We start from the raw sequence: 19,401 nt of genomic DNA on the forward strand, positions 1-19,401 counted from the left end.
TTCAATAACAGACCAAATTTTAAATTGGTAGGATTTTGTTTTATAGTCTAAATGAATTAAAATTAATAATAGTCAAAAGTAAAATATAATTCTCAGATCCCATTCTTTTATTAAGACCATGAGCAGGCAACTCCAGCCGTATATTCTGATATATTTATAAAATATTTATATATGTATAAAAATAAATGTGACAATTTAGCTATATATTCTTATTCTAATTTTTTTATTGATGCTAACCATAGTGATGGGAGATATTTGCTTATACAGGAGAACATAATTTATTATCTTATTTTAAAATAAACATTACACTAAAACCCCACATCATTTCAAGAAATGTGGGTAATAGTAGTTATTTTATTATTATGCGTAACTTTTAAAAATAACAAGATAGACAAAATGTTTGAGCTACATGCACATGAAAAGTGAAATTTACAAAAAGCTTAAGAAATGGATCCAAAAGTATATTTAAGCACTTCCTCTGAAACCCTCATAACTAACAAAATATGAAAAAAAAATAAATATGGTTTATAAACCAGAAAGCTTAAAAAATCTCTTCTAATGATATTTTTATTAAAAATGTTTACTCATTAATATTTTAATTGGAACTTTGCATCATCTCAGGTAGAACTTGAGTCTCCTGTCACTATATTTAAACAAGAATGTCCTAAAAGATTGTCTATTTTCTGAAAATAGCCTCTGCTCTCCCAGTGGTTGTTGCTTGCTTACTAAAGAAATATGTAAATCTTTGATTTAAGCTTTTATTACACAGTGATTCCATTCTGCCACTGTGACCAAAAGTATCTGATTGCTGATCAAATTCTCTATATTCGTTTCACCTCTCCCCCACTCTCTGTTAGGTTCTGAGCTCATGCCCAAAGCACTGTCCACCAGGATAGTGGGAGGCATTTGGTGGTTTTTCACACTTATCATCATTTCTTCGTACACTGCTAACTTAGCCGCCTTTCTGACAGTGGAACGCATGGAATCCCCTATTGACTCTGCCGATGATTTAGCTAAACAAACCAAGATAGAATATGGAGCAGTAGAGGATGGTGCAACCATGACTTTTTTCAAGGTAAGTTCTGCTGGTTACCTAAAATTTACAAATTAAAATGATGGAGCACAAACTTCTCTTGATTCACAAATGTAAGAATGTAACAACGCCACTATTCATGCACAATTCTTAATAATAGCATATACCTCAAGGGGTGGAGAGGTGTACAACTGAACGTATGCTCATCAAGACCAATCATTTTAATCTTTGAAAATGCTAAGGAGGTTTTGCTTTACAACATTTTGTTCCTGTTTTGAGGAAAATCAGCCCAAGGGTAACATTTTTTTCCCAGGAAGCTTTTCTTTTTGAATAAAACAAAATGTATTTTTTGAAACTGTAATAGTAGGATGTTCAGATTCTACGAAACTTTGCTACTCCAGAAGAATAGAATAATTACTTGGAAAAATGTTTCCCATACATACATTTACTTTTGTTGAAATGAGGCAAGATTTAAAGTTTGAAAATACAGAGACAGTTCTTATTATCTATACATTCACCAAGGTAATAGTCTGGGAGACACAGAGTTGAAAGGGGCTGTCCCACTGAACTCACAGTGGTTTCCAGAGAGACAGCCCTGTGGAACATTTAAATGAAAGTGTGCTTGTAAAAAGTTTCTGTCACATAGAGTGCCTTGCCCTCGTCTATTTTTTCTCTCTTCTCCTTACTCTTGCCCACTCACTGGGCCAAAGTAGACCAGTTGAGGGATTTCACTTTAGGTAGCTATTACCACTTTATAATTCCTTTTGTATCTTACCAAGTATTTTTACAGTTTTTGTAGGTTGGGCAAATTTTAAAACATTGATATTTTCTTTCTGTGTTCACAGAAACACAACTGGCAGCTCAAATGTACAGTGGAAATAGTATTTTTTTAAAAAAAATGATTAATTCAAGCTATAAAATAAATTATTTCATGAAGCATTCATCAAGTTTCTATTGAGTGCCAGAAGTTACACAACACATTCAGTATTCTAGTTCTCACTATCGAGATTATAGTTTAGTTGGAAACAGAATAATAAACTTAAAAAAATCACTGAATTTGGTTTTATGTGATTTAAGTCAGTATTTTGCCAACTTATGTAACTTTCTTTGTAAAAATTTTTATAAAATTAACTTTAAAATAAATTTCTGGAGGACATCCAATTCCCTCAAAAATAAGATAAATTAGATTTAGTAAAATATTTAAAATTTAATTATTTTCAAAGTGAATTTCTCATATGACTAGATTAAGTATTGGATATGGATTTCACATTTACTTGGAAAATCACTGTTATTTTATCAAATTTATTGGATAATCAAATATAAGCAAAACACTACATTCAGTATGGTCCTATTTGACTATATTAATTGTGATGGATCAGTTTTTCTTAATTGAATATTGAGAATTTATAAAGATTTCCTTTCTTATCAAACTTGTTAATATTTTTGTATTTTTTTTAAAGAAATAAGCTGCTAGGCCAGGCACGTTGGCTCATGCCTGTAATCTGAGCACTTTGGGAGGCCAAGGTGGGTGGATCACTTGATCCCAGGAGGTTGAGACCAGCCTGGGTAACATGGCAAAATTCTGTCTCTACAAACAGCCCAAAAATTAGTCTGGTGTGGTGGCATGCACCTGTAGTCCCAGCTACTTGGGAGGCTGAGGCTGGAGAATCACTTGAGTGGGGGAGGCAGAGGTTGTAGCGAGCCAAAATGCTGACATAGCACTCCAGCTTGGGCAACTGGAGTGCAATCCTGTCTCAAAAAAAAAAAAAAAAAGGAAAATAAATGAGTTGCTGAAATTGCTAAACGTGCATTGTTAGTGTCAACAACTTGAAGGAAGTGAATGCGTGATGCATTTAATTTATTCCAATATCCAAGTGGCTTTTGAATTGAGTTTGTAAAATATAATAAAACAATCTATTGTACGTAACACAAAAATTTGACACCAGAAGTGTTTATTTCTGGTTCATAAACATTTCCGTTTTAATATTATTTTTTCCAGAAGACTCAAATATTTTGTTTTAAAGTTCAAATATACTAGTAGCAAAGTTCATTTTTGAAAAATCAATTACCAAACATATTTATTTTTTCTTTATAAAATTTTTATTTTTAAGCTTATTTTCTTAATTCTTTGTCTTTTGATTCTTTCGTTCTTTTTTTAATAGTTCAATTGCTTTCTGCTATGCAATTTTTGCCTACTTTCACTTTTCCTTGCTACTGACTTTTCTTCTTACTCTTTTTTGTCTCTTGTTTTTCTCTCACACGCAAGTGCCTCTAGCACCTTGAGAAAGTCGACACGACACAGCTTTCTGTTTCCAACAGCACATATATTATTTCTTTAGAATTGTATCTGGAATGTACACAAGTCACAATAAAAACCACACAGTGATAATCACTAAGTTGACAACCTTATGTTGCTAATATTATCACATGCTGAGTTCTATTTTCCTATTGAAACTAGGAAAAGAAAATTAGAACTCACAAGAATACATTAAATGTTGATTTTTTTGGTATTTTAATGTAGCCTTAAAAGATTCCTATTTCAATTTCATGTTTTTACTTGTTAAGTATATAGTTATTCCAGCTATGGTATGAAATTTAAAAAAAATTCTAGCAGTCTGGAATTCAAAAACTACCTACTTATTTTGAAACTGTACAGTGAACCAGAGACTATTTTGTAGTGTATTTACATTTTATACGATTCTTTCATTTTTCATTTAACAGCCACACATACAAACACTCTAAGAAGCACCCATAAAGCATTGACTTCTAAAGGAATCTCCATCTTATTTTTACTAATTTAGCAAGACCCTGCTGTTAACTAATTGTTCTGGAATACTTCCTTCCAGAAAATTATTATAAAAAATGATATAGTTTTGTTACTACTAGCAAGAAGAGCTGGCTCCAGATATCTGGTGTTAAAGGGTGTAAATCCTCAGCATTGCAAAGACATAGCAGAATTACATAGCTGTTCTTCAACATTGAATAATTCCATTTCCAAAGACCATGATTGATTTTGTTCACTGAGCTCAAGGTGCTCAAAGTATATTATCTTCAAGAAAAATTCTTCCTTCTTTTTTTCTATATCCATTACACATCACACAGACTCTCCTCAGAGATAAATGTAAAGCCATGACTGGAAAAAATAATTCAAAATAGGAGATAGTGGTTCTCACGTTATTTTCATGTAAGCAATAGAAAACTGCATGATATCACCAATATGTTCTTGAAATCATATTTAGATAGTAAAATAGATGACAGTCCAGGAATTTTATGAAGAATCATTAAAGGAGGAGTCAAAACCTACTTGGAATCTGGGAATTTAGTGTACTAGAACTGAAATTTCACCCCAGGGCTAACCATTATGCAACATGTTACCAAGCAACGGGAACATTCTTTTCTCCCTTAAGTATAAAGGCTAGGAGAATGGAAGCCTATACATTATAGGATCAAAAATCACTCAGCTATAGCCTGTAGGTGTTATGGCCTCTTTTGAGAATTCTTGTATTTTTGAAGTGAGTCACATGTTTTACAAAATGATACCAAATACCCTTGTTTCTATGAAATCCATGACTCAAGTTTTCCAATTTTTAGAAATTCTTTGTCTGGATTTGGCCTACCTGAAATCTCTGACTTTATTATGTACACTAATACAGTATGTCCATCTAAAAAATATAGTATCAAAGGAAGAAACATGTGCTCTTTTGTATGGTCATTAAACAAAATGTTGGCACATATTTTTAAAATGTAAGCTCCATCCAAATTGATGTATTCCTAGTCCTGGGTTGCATTCTATACCTTTACATCTCTTTCTCTAATGCCTATTATGCTCTTTTTTCATCCCCATCCTTCTCTACCAACCTAATTGGTTATATTCTCTTTATTCCTTAGATTCTAATCTATATATCACTTATTCCAGGGAAACTCTCCTGACCCTTTTCATACCTAAATCTACCCAGTCTGGGTACAGTGCTCCTCTTTTACATTCTTTGAAGTTTTTTTTTTTTTGAACTTACATTATTGTTAAAATACTAATCCAAGATATGTTTTCTTGGTTCCTGTATGTTTCCATACTCTACTGCACAGCAGGAGAATAAGGATTGAATGAATCTATATCATTCACTTTTGTATCTCTGGTTCTTGGCACTGAACTTACATGTCTTGAGCTTGTGTTAATTATTAATTGCCACAAGAATATTGCTTAACAAACAGCCAAAAACTTAGTGACATGTAACATAAACCTTTATTTATCTTCCAAGTCAGCTGTCCTTCTCACAGAAACTTGAGAGCCCAAGTTTCTACATTTACAGACTCAGTTCCTTCTACACCACGGTGACAGTGCTTTTACCAGTACAATTTATTCTTAACCTTTAAATGTGTCTAATTGAATCTACTTATACTGTAAAAGCCACACGTGCTGTTCTTTTAAAGGCATGCCTCTCCTCAGACTGAATCATTGCTACTTTGGGCTAGAAGATCTTTATCCAAATGAGAAAATCTACAAGGTATTGCCTTGACTTTTTTAGAGGTTTTAAGAAAGCATCTAAGGCATTACACTTAATTTGATTCTTAATTAAGGCTTGTGGCCACGTTGAGAAAATTTTAAGAACTTTCGCTGACTTGAGACACTGAAGATTAGAAATACGTTTGTTATCCAACCATGCAAGTTTTATCCCCTCTACATCACCTCTAAATTCAGCTTGCAAAGTGGTCAGTTCTTTTAAATTTTCTTTTTCTCTCCTCCTCTTTTTCCTTCTCCATCTCCTTGCTGTTGTTCTGATTACTCTTCTATCTCTTTCTTGTCCTACCTTACATGTAGCTAAAACTAGCCAGCTGATACTTTGAACATTTTATCATTTTGTTTGGCTATCTTTTGGCTAAGTCCAAAAGATTATTAGTTCATTTTCTATCTTTCAAGTCACTACAACTACAATGTGTAATTAAAAATAATATTTTCCCCTATATTCATGGTTTCCTATTTTCCAAGCCTCCCCAAATGATGATTTGATTATTATCTGCTATGTGTGCCCTAAATCAATGCCACAGCTTTTCTTTATTGCAGCACCTTGTTACTTTTGTCAAATTCCACACAGTTATCCATTGGCACAATGAATTTTACATTTACTGATGGAAAACATATGACAGAGGCTTTCAGGTATAATGTGCGATTATGTGCAAAATTTTATTATTCTACAGGGTAGTCAAAGGTTTATTCAAAACATAGAGCCCTCTATAGCTTTCCTATTTTAATTATCTGTTAAAAGTCATTGATTTTGAAGTGTAGGTAATGAAGTTAGGAATGAAAAGCAAGTGGGTTATTCCATCCTAGGTAAAACGTTTTAATTTTTGGTACTGAGCAAAAGAGGATTTTTCTCGGGAGATTTTTCTCTTTCTTTTTTGTTTTCTCTGTCTCTCTCTCCCTTTCTTTTTTTTCTTTTAACTTTTACAGCCTTCCTCTGCAAAGTACATTCTAAATTCCAGCTCATTTATCTTCAGACAACTTCTAAGGAAGGTAGGAAGCAAGTATCATTATGCTCATTTAACAGATGAGGCAACTAGGCCACAAAGAGGTTAAGTGACTTATTAATTATAAAGCTATAACCAAGGAATGCATAGTATCACAATAAACATAATAACCAAAGATATCGTCACATAAACCATCGTTACTCAAAAGAACTAAGTGTATTAATCATTTTGGCTCACCCACATGACCTCAACTGCTTGATTATAGTAAGTTTCTAAAACATTTGCCTTACAGCATTGGGGCAGATACAGCTATAACATGTTCTTTATAGTCTGACATTTGTTCTGATCTTACCAGTTCAACAGTCTTCTGAAATTAAGTTATGCTGGGGTGATAGTACATGTTTTGAAGTCTGAATTGCTAGTGTGGCATGCCTGCAATAATTTTTCTGAGAGCTTGAGTGACTGCTTTCAGTATACTGCAAGAACATAAGTAACTTTTCCATTGAGAGATAAAATGTAAAAAGTTGGTAGTTTACTGCAAGTCCTTATTAGATCTAAAAACATATACTATTCATTAGAGATTGCTCCTAATTTTGTAAATATAGGCAAAACAGAATTCTTGTCCATTTTTGTTTAGAGAAGTGGTGGTAATATAATATATTTACTGTGAATAGATTTACACATTAGCAGAGTAAATTCTCAAAATTGCAACGATAGTGTGCTTTTCACATTGAAAAATGTTTTCTGAAATGAATGTTTATTTTCCTCTTGCTATATTGGTGGTAAAACATTTTGAAAGTTCCACTTTGCATATGCAGAAAATTAACCTAAAAATAATATTTAAAGATGAGAAATATTATCTAGAACTCTTTTGAATTTTAGATATGTTTGGTTTTAGAGCTTATTCTTTAAATGTTTTTCTTATTTTATATAGCAAGATTTCTAGTTAAATGTAGTTGTCTGTAAGAAAAGGTTTAATAATTATTTGCCAGCACATTGTCAGAAATCAGGTTATATCTTTTAGTTTGCACATGTTTACTATTACACAGATTCTAATAATTTTCCACCACTATCCAGAAGGAATGCTTTTACAATATGACAATTAGAAATTCTTTATGGTACTTCAGTAAGTATAGGGAGGATGTGTTAAATAGCTACTCACTTGAGTTGGCTTGTTTATTTAGGTGCTATTAACTAGCCACATAGCTTTTTCTCACGTCATTTTTATTTATGTTGAGTTGAATAGGGAGTCTTTTCCCTTTTGAGCACTTCTGTTTCTCAGAGTTGTATTTTATTTTGTATGTCTAAGTGAAAACTGAGAAAATATATGTTCTTAGGGACCTGAGGAATGAACATTCATCTTTTCTTTGTAAACCTTTATTGTAGGTTTTTCTATCATGGGGATTGAAAGCGTAAAGGTCCATATTTGAGACTTGGGAGAATTGCACATGAGACTTTGTGTTTACCTAATGGAGACTGAATTAAGAAGAGATGACTTTTAAGTGACATTAAGGACATGGTATTAATTGGCCTACTCTATAGATTTATATTGAATTGGGTTCTGAGCAAGAGCTTTGAGATTTGTGTTCATGTAGTGTTCTTGCCTGAGCTTATTTTACTACTCTATAATATTTAGTGAACTGCTTCTGCTCCTTTCCTTGTTGTGAAAAAAAAGTGCTATTTTAACTGGCAAGAGTAAATTAGTACACAATTCTAATTTACATATTGCTTTGTGTTACTTGAGAATCCCTCAATATTCCTTTGCAGATCTAAACTAAAACAAAATGTTCCTCAAACATGACATACTGTTCTAACTTGGAAGATGAAATACCTGATATACTTAGGCTTCTAAGCCAAAAACTATTCTTTCCAACTTGCTTGCAAATTACTGATTAGGAAATAGCTATGGCTATTTAGGACACACAGAAACTTTATTTTTAATTTTTTGTTTGTCTCACATATTGAAGTTTATAGATAATCTTTTTTTTTCTTTGTGCTTTAATGAGTTAAACAAAACATAAAAGCTTGATGTGGTTGATCACCAATGTATCTGGGCAGTAAGATTAGGTTAATATTGTTAATGAAATTTTTATTTGTTCATGTTGCTGTGTTCTTCATTGTCCGTCAGACATTTTTTTCTAGAAGTCTGAAAGAAATATCTCAGTGAAGATTTTTATAGTCATATAATTTTTCTAACTCTCCCAAATTATTTTTCCTTTATTAATGGTGTTGAAATATTGAATGTGGGAAATGCACTACAGTTAACATTAGATTACGTGGTAGTATTTTGTTCAATAAAATAAGGTTGGTATTTTAAAGTGTCATTGTATTTTTATTAGTGTCTAATACAGTTTTAATATAAATTGGTCATGTTTGATATAAATATTTAAAACATGACTATTTATTATGTCTTTGATTTATTTGTGTAGTAGGGAAGTTATTTTTACTGCCAGAGGTTGTCTCCCTCCCCCTTTCCTCATCTAACACACAATTTATTGTACGTGAGGCCTGATCCTATGTTTGTTACAGGGATTTGCATAAGGACTACAGGAAACCAACACCATTTTACTATGTTCCCATTGCAAGAAATAAAATGGTGCCTTTGAGTAAAGCTGCTTCATCAGACACTAGTTCAGCATGCCAAGTTAAAGCCATCAATGGTGAAACAGCAGATGTGAAGGCTAGTTGGCATGAAAGCATATGAGTCAAAGACTTTCCTATGGGAAAGAAAGTGCTTCATTACACTTTATCTATAGTGAGAACATTGGGTTTATCAAGCTGTCTGAAAATTAGAAGATGATGAGTTTTATTACTCTCGCTCTGCCAGAGTGAATTCAATGGTTAAAAGGAAAGCAATAACACCATTTTGGGAATTATAAGAAGTGATTAGGGTTTTAGCGTATTTAAACTTGGAAGGAGCAGCAACTTTTATCTTTGAAAGTAGCCTCTCTAAAATATCTAAGGGACAGAAGTTTAATCCTTTTCTAATTGCTACATTTGCAATATGTATTAACGCAGCTTTAGGCACTTCAACTGAATAAGGAAGTTGTATGTTTGACTGAAGTGTAAAATCTGAGAAACAATGTTTTAATTGCCTTGGAAAACATGTACATGAGGCCCTGTCACTCCAGCATGCACTAGTACACTACGGTTCTCTCCCTCCTTTGTCCTCCCTCCTCTACTCTGTGCAAGGACCATTCCTGCTGTTTGTCAAGTCAGGTTGGCAGCTCAAACACTGTGTCCCGACTCATCAGTCTTAGGAGAGAGGGCCCCACAGGGAGTGAGAAAACTCGAAAGTCAGTTAATACAGTGATGTTGAGCTAGCATGTCAAGTGCTGGATAATGGATAATAGTTGTCACTCCAAGAGTTTATAGCCACTGGTTAGGCAACATTCTGAAAGAAATTCAAGAAGGATATATTTTGGATGCAAAAAATAGGCTGAGATAAATATTATCCAAAAATACCTTGACATTCTAAAAATTGTAGTCCTTTATATCTTACGTAAAAAAACTAAAATGACAAATTCCATTTCTTCTATGTAAATTGCTGAATAGAAGCATCATTTGGTATTTTTAAAACATACATACAAACAAAAAAACCCAGACTCTAATTTGTTAATGTTTTGAGGAAATTATACGTATTGACATTGTGGCTATGAAATATCTATTGATCGTTTTGGGGGTGGGGGGGTGTTGCTGCTCTGACTTTTGAGTATCAGCAAAGACATATTGTTCTCATTTCTTAGATAGCCCGTTAATTACAAGGTGAATATCCTGAAATTTGTACTTAATTTAAAATATCCTTGGCAGTTTAATGGTCTTGATTTTCCACATTGTTATGCTGTCTTTTCAGGGAGAAGCTATTCTTTTGTTGCAAAGGCATTTTAGACTAATTAGCATCTTTGGTCAGCTGAATTTTCATTTGTTCATTTGTTTTCCTTTCTCTTTCCAAAAGCCAAATTATTCTAAAAACAGTAATATCACTTTGTTGTTTGTTATTAAGAGCTGATTGAAGATACCACATACTAGTTAAGTTTTTGTTTGCTTTCTTTATGAAGCAAAAGGAGATTTACTATTATTTGCTGCTACTGCCATCTTCAATGTTAGACTTTTATTTAAAGATAATACTGCACTATTTTTCCCCTTGGGAGCAAGCAAGATGTCAAGTGATGCATCCTTCTGATGCTCGATAATCTCACCACTTTATCATGCATATTTGCAAGGAGGAAGCACAGTTTATAAATCATCTCTGTTTATTTTACATTCTTCTCTTTAACTCCAGATAGATCAGGAAAAGGACAAAATCAATTTTGGTGCTTGTTCATAAGTGTTGATAACTGCAAACTGAATATAATAAATTCCTCAAATATACTGCTTTAAGAAATAAAACTTGGTTAAATATTGATGGTAAACATCTTATTCTTAACGAGATCTTATTCTGAAACAACTTGAATCTTTGTTTTTATGCTGTGATATTAGTGGCTGTGGCAGTGCCTAGAATTGCTTAACTGCCTAATGCACAAAGGTGAGCACTTTGATTGATGTGTATTCAGAGAAGTTCTTTAATAATTTTATAAACAAAGAACTCTCCAGATGACTGAATGTGTCTGTGTGTGTATGTACATGAAGAGTGTGTTCTGTAAGAATAAGGTATGCTTTCTTAATTTGAGTTAAATTATGGATGGTTATATAATTCATTTTTCTATACCCAGTTTCCATCTTAAATCTATTTAGAGAAAGAATAGTTCAGGGTTGGCAATGAAATATACTTTTACATTTCCTGATAGTATTTGAATTATGCTTCTGATTGTCATTAGCCTATTGTATACACCATAGCACAAGTGAGTTCAGTGAAAATATTTGATTATCTCTAAAGGTAGGTGTTTCATTTATTAAATATTGTAATTACAGCTAATCAGAAGCTACACATTAAATTAGTTTGCTTTGTAGGTCCCTTGACTGTTTTCAGAACACTATGAGCTTATGGTTCCTTTCAATTTATTACAAAAACAATTCAATAAAAGCCAGAGAATTGGGAAACAGCATTAGTAATGGATATAATTTATTGTTGAGTCAATATAATAGTTTAACATAATTATTAAAGGCATAGACTAGGTTGTGGCATGAAATCCTACATTCCTCACTCAATACAGATTAATTTAATTTCTTGGGGTTTCTGCTTTTTTGAATTTATCTCCTACAGATAAATTGAGAGTATATGTCTTATATATTGTTCATATGCCACTGAACATGTACTAAATTCCCAATATATATTTGCTATTATCGTTATTGTGATGAGCTTAAACGTTGAATTGTTAAATTTCGGTAGCAGATGAAACCATTTCCCCCAATATGAATACTGTACTTTTGCAAATACAGGTTACCTATGGTTAATGCTACAATCTGACACTCAGTTGCATTCTCATTTCATTAATAATTTGGTCCTGATTTTAGATTATTAATAAACAAATATTCTGGATTACTCTCTAATCTCACTGAAAAGATAAAGTACATCAGGAATCTATTTCCATGTACACATTACAGATAGTCAATCTTTTAAAATGGATTTTATTATTTCAGTGCAGTTTCATGGTCACAGCAAAATCAACATCATGGGACTTTAAATTTATCAATTCACATTCTTCAGGAGTTTTTGTCAGCCTTCTCTTTCAAAACCAGAAAATGAAAACCCGGCCTGACTCCAACAAATAGATATAACTAAACTGTGTGACTTAGGATTCCGTATTGTCAGAATGAAAAGTGGTGACAACCCCAGATGGTTATGACTGAGTGAAATGAATTTTATTAAAAAAGACCTTTTTTACGATCTACCTGGAAAATTTTAACAATTAGGGAGGTGTTTCAGAAAGGATGCCCCCCCCAATTTGGTGATGAGAGTTGTGTTGCAGAAAGTGTGGATTGTGACAGAGGCCCCCTTGGAAATTCAGAAACAAATGTATGTTTGTGAGAAAAAAAACAATTAACTTTCAGATAAACAGCAAAAGTTCTTCACAGGAAGCCAGATATACTAGTATTAGCAAAAGGATCACACTTCCAAATTTAGAAATATGTCTGCCTTTGAAGCTGGCTGAGGACTAATTTTTGTGGAGACAGGATTCTTGAGATCACTGTATGTGGCTTTTGTTTTAATGAAGCAGCTTATGAGTAGCACCAAGGCTTCCAGGCTTTACTTTCAGGACTGCTGTTTCCCTGGGGGCCTAACAATTGCAAGTGGCCCTGTCATTGATTTTTATACCGATGCCAGAGTGTACATAATCATTTTAGTCAAACTCTTACAGCTAAAACAAGTACATCTATTGCATTTTGAAAATAAAAATGGTGGCTAACCTGTTCCCATCTTTATTTATCATTATTATTTTTTTCTGCATTGTTAGTAGCCATGTAATAGCTGTCACGTCTACCTTTCTCACTCATCTTTATTCTGGGTGATGTTTCTTTCCTAATCTCAGGCCTAATGTGTTGCCCCTGCTGTGTCCTGGAAATGAGGTTGCAGTGATTTACTTTTACTAGCCGTTAGAGAAACACTTTAGTATTTTGCCTTATTTCCCTTCTTTGAATTCCACAAACTTTGAAAGTATCAAAAGTAGTATTGTACTCTGAAACTCTTCCAAGAAATTTTACTATGTAAGGCTAAGGAATAAACTAGATTTTTATTTTCTTATGGCTTCTAATAAAACGTGTGGTTATAGAGCACATGTAATACATCTAGGGCACTGAGGAGTAAAATATGAAATTTGAATTATTTTTTATTAAATTGAAATTTTAAAACCAAAGCAGTGCAAGACATTTTTCCAATAAACTTAAACATATATTTCATTTTAACCTTTGCCTCATATAAGATGTTGTATTATAGAGCATGTGATTGGTGCATGAGTTGTTTCCAACACATCAGTGATGTACTCAGTGGCAATGATTTGATTCAGTTTAAATGATTTCTTCTATGTACTACTGTAACATTGTAATGTGTTTATTTGAATATTTTATGTAGGTGAAATAAGTTACAATTATAACTATCTAAACCATATGATTATTAAATTGAAATGCATACTACTATTTTAATCAAAATATAATTAAATTATTTTTCTAGTTTAAAAAATACATATGGGCAAATTTTCTAATTTAAAATGAAGTTACACTATTAAGAAGAATTAAATGAAAATGTAGAAACTGGTACTACAACTGGAAGAGTAAAGAATAAGAGAGTCTGGATAAGGATATGTTAACTGATTTCACAATGAATGAACATTGCAATTTGCTGCAACAAAGCAAAATGGAAAAGTTGTTTGTCATATATATATTTTTAAGATATTAAACTGGTCATTATCAACATACATTCTCAGAAAATGCAAACTGAATTTGATATGCAATTTTTTTTTTCTTAATAGTAAAAAAAAGAAACAAAGAAGTTAACCAAAATTAGAGTCAAGTGTTCAATACATTTAAAAATATGTTTTGACAGAGTCTGAAGTTACACTTTCGGACTGTGATACAATGGCTTGGATTTTTAAACAAAGAAGACCATTTTTGGATGGAAAGATGGTAACATATGTTATTTCAGTTATGATTATTTTGTTACAAAGTTGTAAAAATGAGATTAAAAGAAATGTTGTAAATAAGCAAAAGATCTTTAATTAATCAACTAAAAAATTGCCCATAGTTTACGATAACTTTCTAACAAGAGGAAAAATCAGTTGATCCTAATTTTTAAAAATGGCAAACAAGTGCCTTTTTTAAGATTAGAGTGAGGTATACAATATGAGAAACTGTCCAATTAATACTTTGGGTACATTTTTTCCTCAAATGACTCCCAGATTTAGGAGAAAAATTTCAATTTTTGAACTAAATAAAGAACTAGTGGCATAGATTTTTTTTGTATCTCTTACAGCTATTAAATATTAATTTCAGCTAGAAATAGAAAATGTAGTTTATTACAAGATGGTCATGATGATGGATGCTCTAGCTGTGTTAGGTTAAAAAAAACCACAGATTTATTATAATTTTAAAACAAAAGACTGATGTTTTTCCTTGATATGATTTGGCTCTGTTTCCCCACACAAATCCCATGTAAAATTGTAATCCCCATGTGTTGAAAGAGCGGCCTGATGGGAGATGACTGAATCATGGGGACATTTTCTAATCGTTTAGCATCATCCCCATTTTCAAGTAGTTCTTTACAGCACTGTGAAACAGACTAATATAGAAATGGGTACCAGGAGAGTAGGGCACTGCTCTAAAGATACCTGAACATGTGGAAGCAACTTTGAAACTAGGTAATGGAAGAGATTTGAACAATTTTGAGGGCTCAGAAGAAGACAGGAATATGTGGGAAAGTTAGGAACTTCCTAGAGACTTGTTGAATGGTTTTGACCAAAATGCTGACAGTGATATGGACAATGAAGTCCAGGCTGAGGTCATCTGAGATGGAGATGATGAACTGATTGGGAACTGGAGTACAGGTCACTCTTATAATGCTTTAGAAAAGAGACTGGTGGCATTGTGCTCCTGCTCTAGGGATCTGTGGAACTTTGAACTTGATAGAGATGATTTAGGATATTTGGTGGAAGAAATTTCAAAGTAGCAAAGTATTCATGATGTGGCCGGTCTGCTCCTAACAGCATACAGTCATACATGTTCACAAAGAGATGGTCTGAAATTAGAACTTATGTTTGAAAGGGAAGCAAAGCATAAAAGTTTGGATAATTTTCAGCTTGAACATGTGGTAGAAAAGAAAAATTCATTTTCTGAGGAGGAATTTAAGCAATTGGCTGCAGAAATTTGCATAAATAGAGTAGAATGTTAATAGCCAAGACAATAAGGAAAATGTCTCCAAGGCATTTCAGAGATCTTTGTAGCAGCTCCTCCCTTCACAGGACCAGAGGCCTAGGAGGGGAAAAAATGGATTCATGGGCCAGGTCCAGAGCTCTGCAGGTCTGTGCAGCCTCAGGACATGGCACCCTGAGTAGCAGCCACTCCACCTCCAGCCATGGCTCTAAGGATCCAAGGTACAGCTCAGGCCATTGTTTCAGAGAGTGCAAGCCCCAAACCTTGGCGGCTTCCATGTGGTGTTGGGCCTGTGGGTGCACAGAAGGCAAGAATGAGGTTTGGAATCTTCACCTAGATTTTAGAGGATGTATGGAAACACCTAGATGTCCAGGCAGAAATTTGCTGAATGGGTGAAGCCCTCATGGAAAACCTGCACTAGGTGTGAAGGGGAAATGTGGGGTTGGAGCCCCCACACAGAGTCTCCACTGGGGCACTGCCTAATGAAATGTGAGAGAAGGGCCACTGTCCTCCAGACTCTAGAAGAGCAGATCCACCAACAGTTTGTATCTTGCACCTGGAAAAGCCATAGACACTCAACACTAGCCTGTGAAAGCAGCTGCAGAGGCTGTACCCTAAAGAGCCACAGAAGCAAAGCTGCCCAGGCCTTGGGAGCCCACCTCTTGCATCAGCATACCCTGTATGTGAGACATGGAGTCAAAGAAGGTTATTTTGGAACTTTAAGATTTAATGACTGCCCTACTGGATTTTGGAATTCCATGGGGCCTGTAGCCCCTTAGTTTTGGCCAGTTTTTCCCTATTGCAATGGGAGCATTTACCCAAAGCCTAGATCTTCACTGTATCTTGGAAGTAACTAACTTGTTTTTGATTTTACACGCTCATAGGCAAAAGATACTTATCTTGTCTCAGATGAAACTTGGATTGGACTTTTGGGTTAATGCTGGACGCTGTTGGAAAAGCATGATTGCATTTTGAAATGTGAGAAGGACATGAGATTTGGGAGGGGAAAGGGTGGAATGATTGGTTTGGCTCTGTGTCCCTACCCAAATCTCATGTAGAATTGTAATCCCCATGTTTTGAAGGAGGGGCTTGGCAGGAGGTGATTGGCTCATGAGGGAGGTTTTTAATGGTTTAGCACCATCCCCCCAATGCTGTCTCATAAGTGAGTTCTCATGAGATCTGATAATTTTAAAGTGTGTGGCACCTACCGCTTCTCTCTCTCCTGCTACCATGTAAGGCATGTCTTGCTTCCCCTTCACCTTCCATCATGATCATATGTTTCCTGAGCTCTCCCCAGCCATGTAGAACTTTGACTCAATTAAACCTCTTTTCTTTACAAATTACTCATTTTTAGGTAGTTCTTTATAGAAGTGTGAAAATGAACTAATAAATCCTTTTAGCTTTACTATATGACACTGAAATTATATGTGTTCAGTTTTCTGAAGCAGACTCTGTGATAAGTGTCATAGACACAATTGTTAATATTATTTAGTATATATGTGTAAGTGCTATGACTCATTGCCAGTTTTGTAGAACTATTGAAAGAAATGGAAGATAACAAATGTAATGGTTTTGTAATTTTTTGCCAAATTGCTCTTTGATTGAGTCAAATACAAAGATTTACTGTATTGTTAATCCCTACTCAAAGTTTCATGAAATTAAATTATTTCTAGATATTCTATAATCAAAGATAAAAATAATAGTTTGTTTTATGTTTTTTGTGCTAATATCACACTGAACAAAAGCAAACTAAATTGAATTTCCAAAGAAAAAAATATTTTGTCTAGAAAGCTGTAATGATTCATGTTATAATAGGAAATTATCATAATAAAGGTCAGTAAAAGTGATTTTTCACATTTTTTAAAGAGTCAATATACAGATTTTAGTTGCTGTTAGCAGTATTATAGCAACCTTGTAGTTTCAAAAACTACATGTAAAATTAAAAAACTTTGTTTTGAGATTGATAAATTTAGAGTTTTTCAATTTATACAATTTTCCTTTGACTTCAGTGTTAATAATTCTTAGTTGATGTAAGCATTAGTAAATTACTTCACTAGGAAAGATAAACAGACATAACTTTTGAAACAAGAATACATGCTTTGAAGCCAAATTAATTCTTAAAAAGTTAAAAAAGATGAACAAGTTTTACCAACACGTTGTGTATATTACAGGAAAATTGCTTTTAGTACTTTGTTCAATTATTGGAAATTTGTTTGAAACAACTTGGGTATATGGAACTAGTATTTTAACTGATTTTTTTTTTTTTAGCTTTTTAGGTTTATGCAATCAATACAACTTAAGTGTCTTAAATGAAAATTTAGTGTCTGAATTGAGATATGTTTTCAGTGTAAAATTTATGTTGGATTTCAAAACAAAAATAATGTGAAACATCTCTCTAATAATTTTCATATTGAGAATGTCTCATAGTCACTTAAAATCCACTAAATTCAAAATGGAGTCTTTATTTGTCCCCAGTTTCATCATTCCGTGATTATTCTCCATTCTAACAGAGGGCAATGCCATCAATGCTGTTGCTCACCTCTCATGTCTAACCCATGAGTATGTACTTTTGGTTGTACCTTCAAAATACATTGCATCTAAAAGCTATTCACAGCTCTCTATATCTATCGCCAACACCTTAATCTAAGTAATCAGTAAGCCATTTAGTAAGCTCAACACCTTAATTTAATCAGTAAGCCATTTAGTAAGCTTATAAGTTTACTACTATTTTGTCTGCATCATCAATTGTTCCATCTCAATCATTTTCCTAAGAGTATTTAAAGGGATCACAAACAAAGAAATCAACATAACTCCTTCTGTAAAGTGAGTTTTCTCCTTATTTTTTACTTATAACACGTTTCTTCCATGATAACATTCTAAATTCAGTGTTTTCATTTGTTATTCTTCTTGTGACTAGAATGTGAATTTCATGAGGTCAAAGACTTAGTAACTAGAGCGTTCTGGTAGATAATAGGTTCTCTACTGCTTTTTTTTTTTTCATTTTTATGAGATAGCAAATTAATCCTTGTAAGTAAATTAATCAATATAAGATTATTAATAATAATCTTTAATCATTTTTATGATATAGTCAATTAATTAATATAAGTAAAATAAGCCAGGATAAACCATTTTACATACCCTAATAGTTACAAAATATAATATATACACAGAATAATTTTCCAAAACATAATTTGTATAACATTAGGTGTTTTGAGATTACTAAAGTTAGTATGTTAAGAAAAATTTAGAAAGTGAAGAAAATGGAAATAAGACAATAATTATTAATGAGAACACAAACATGCACACACATCTTCTGATATATATAATATGTATGTGTGTGCATACACACACATACCTATATCTATAATGAAATTGGGGCAATGCTATAAACATAACTTCAGAAGATTTTCTAAGCCTGGGCGACAATCCCCATCTTTACAAAAAATAAAAACATTAGCCAGGGTGTGGTGGCACATGACTGTAGTTCCAACTACACAGGAGGCTGAGGTGGGAGGATCATTTAAGCCTTGGAGGTTAAGGGTGCAGTGAGTCGTATTCACCCCACTGCACTTAGTCTTGGACTGCTGTTGAAAAAACAAATAAGAAAAGAAACATTTGATTTTTAATTTGCTATTATGAATAATGCTTATTTGTAAATATGTAAGTAACAAACTATCTAATCATTGAATTAAAGGAATATGACAGTGTCTTCATCAAAGCCATGACTGCACCAGAACAATTTAACACAGGCAAGGCGATTATTGCCGTAAAGAGGAGATGCCAGAATTCAGTCTGAACTCAATTCTACTGTGCAAAGGACTGGAGGCTGTTTAAAAGTTGGGGAGGGGGATGGAGGCAGAGTGGCATTGGAAACCATTTATTTTTGCTAGTTGGTCCTACCCAATGGAAAACAAACTTTTTGATATCTTCATGACAGGAGATAGTTCTATAACTTGGAGCAAGGTACCCACTGAAGTTAAATTTCTACCCTCCCACAGAGAATGTTACACAGGGACACTAGCTTCCTAGATGATTACAGTTCAAAAGGGGCTTCTAGGACCTTGAGCAAGACATTGCTACCTTGTAATATTAGCAAGAAACTT

General features: G+C 33.3%; 1 protein-coding gene across 2 annotated transcripts in view; it reads left to right on the forward strand.

Moving 5' to 3' along the window:
• Positions 1-19,401, forward strand: part of GRIK2 (glutamate ionotropic receptor kainate type subunit 2) — a 1,201,378-nt gene that overhangs the window by 1,058,419 nt on the left and 123,558 nt on the right. For both annotated transcript variants that reach the window (XM_063666452.1, XM_054490294.2), the window contains one exon: positions 858-1,075. In XM_063666452.1, the coding sequence (XP_063522522.1) occupies positions 858-1,075 (218 nt within the window). The remainder of the gene's footprint in view (positions 1-857; positions 1,076-19,401) is intronic.

This window comes from Pongo pygmaeus, chromosome 5, assembly GCF_028885625.2.
Source record: "Pongo pygmaeus isolate AG05252 chromosome 5, NHGRI_mPonPyg2-v2.0_pri, whole genome shotgun sequence".
In the NCBI taxonomy this organism is placed as follows: Eukaryota; Metazoa; Chordata; class Mammalia; order Primates; family Hominidae; genus Pongo; species Pongo pygmaeus.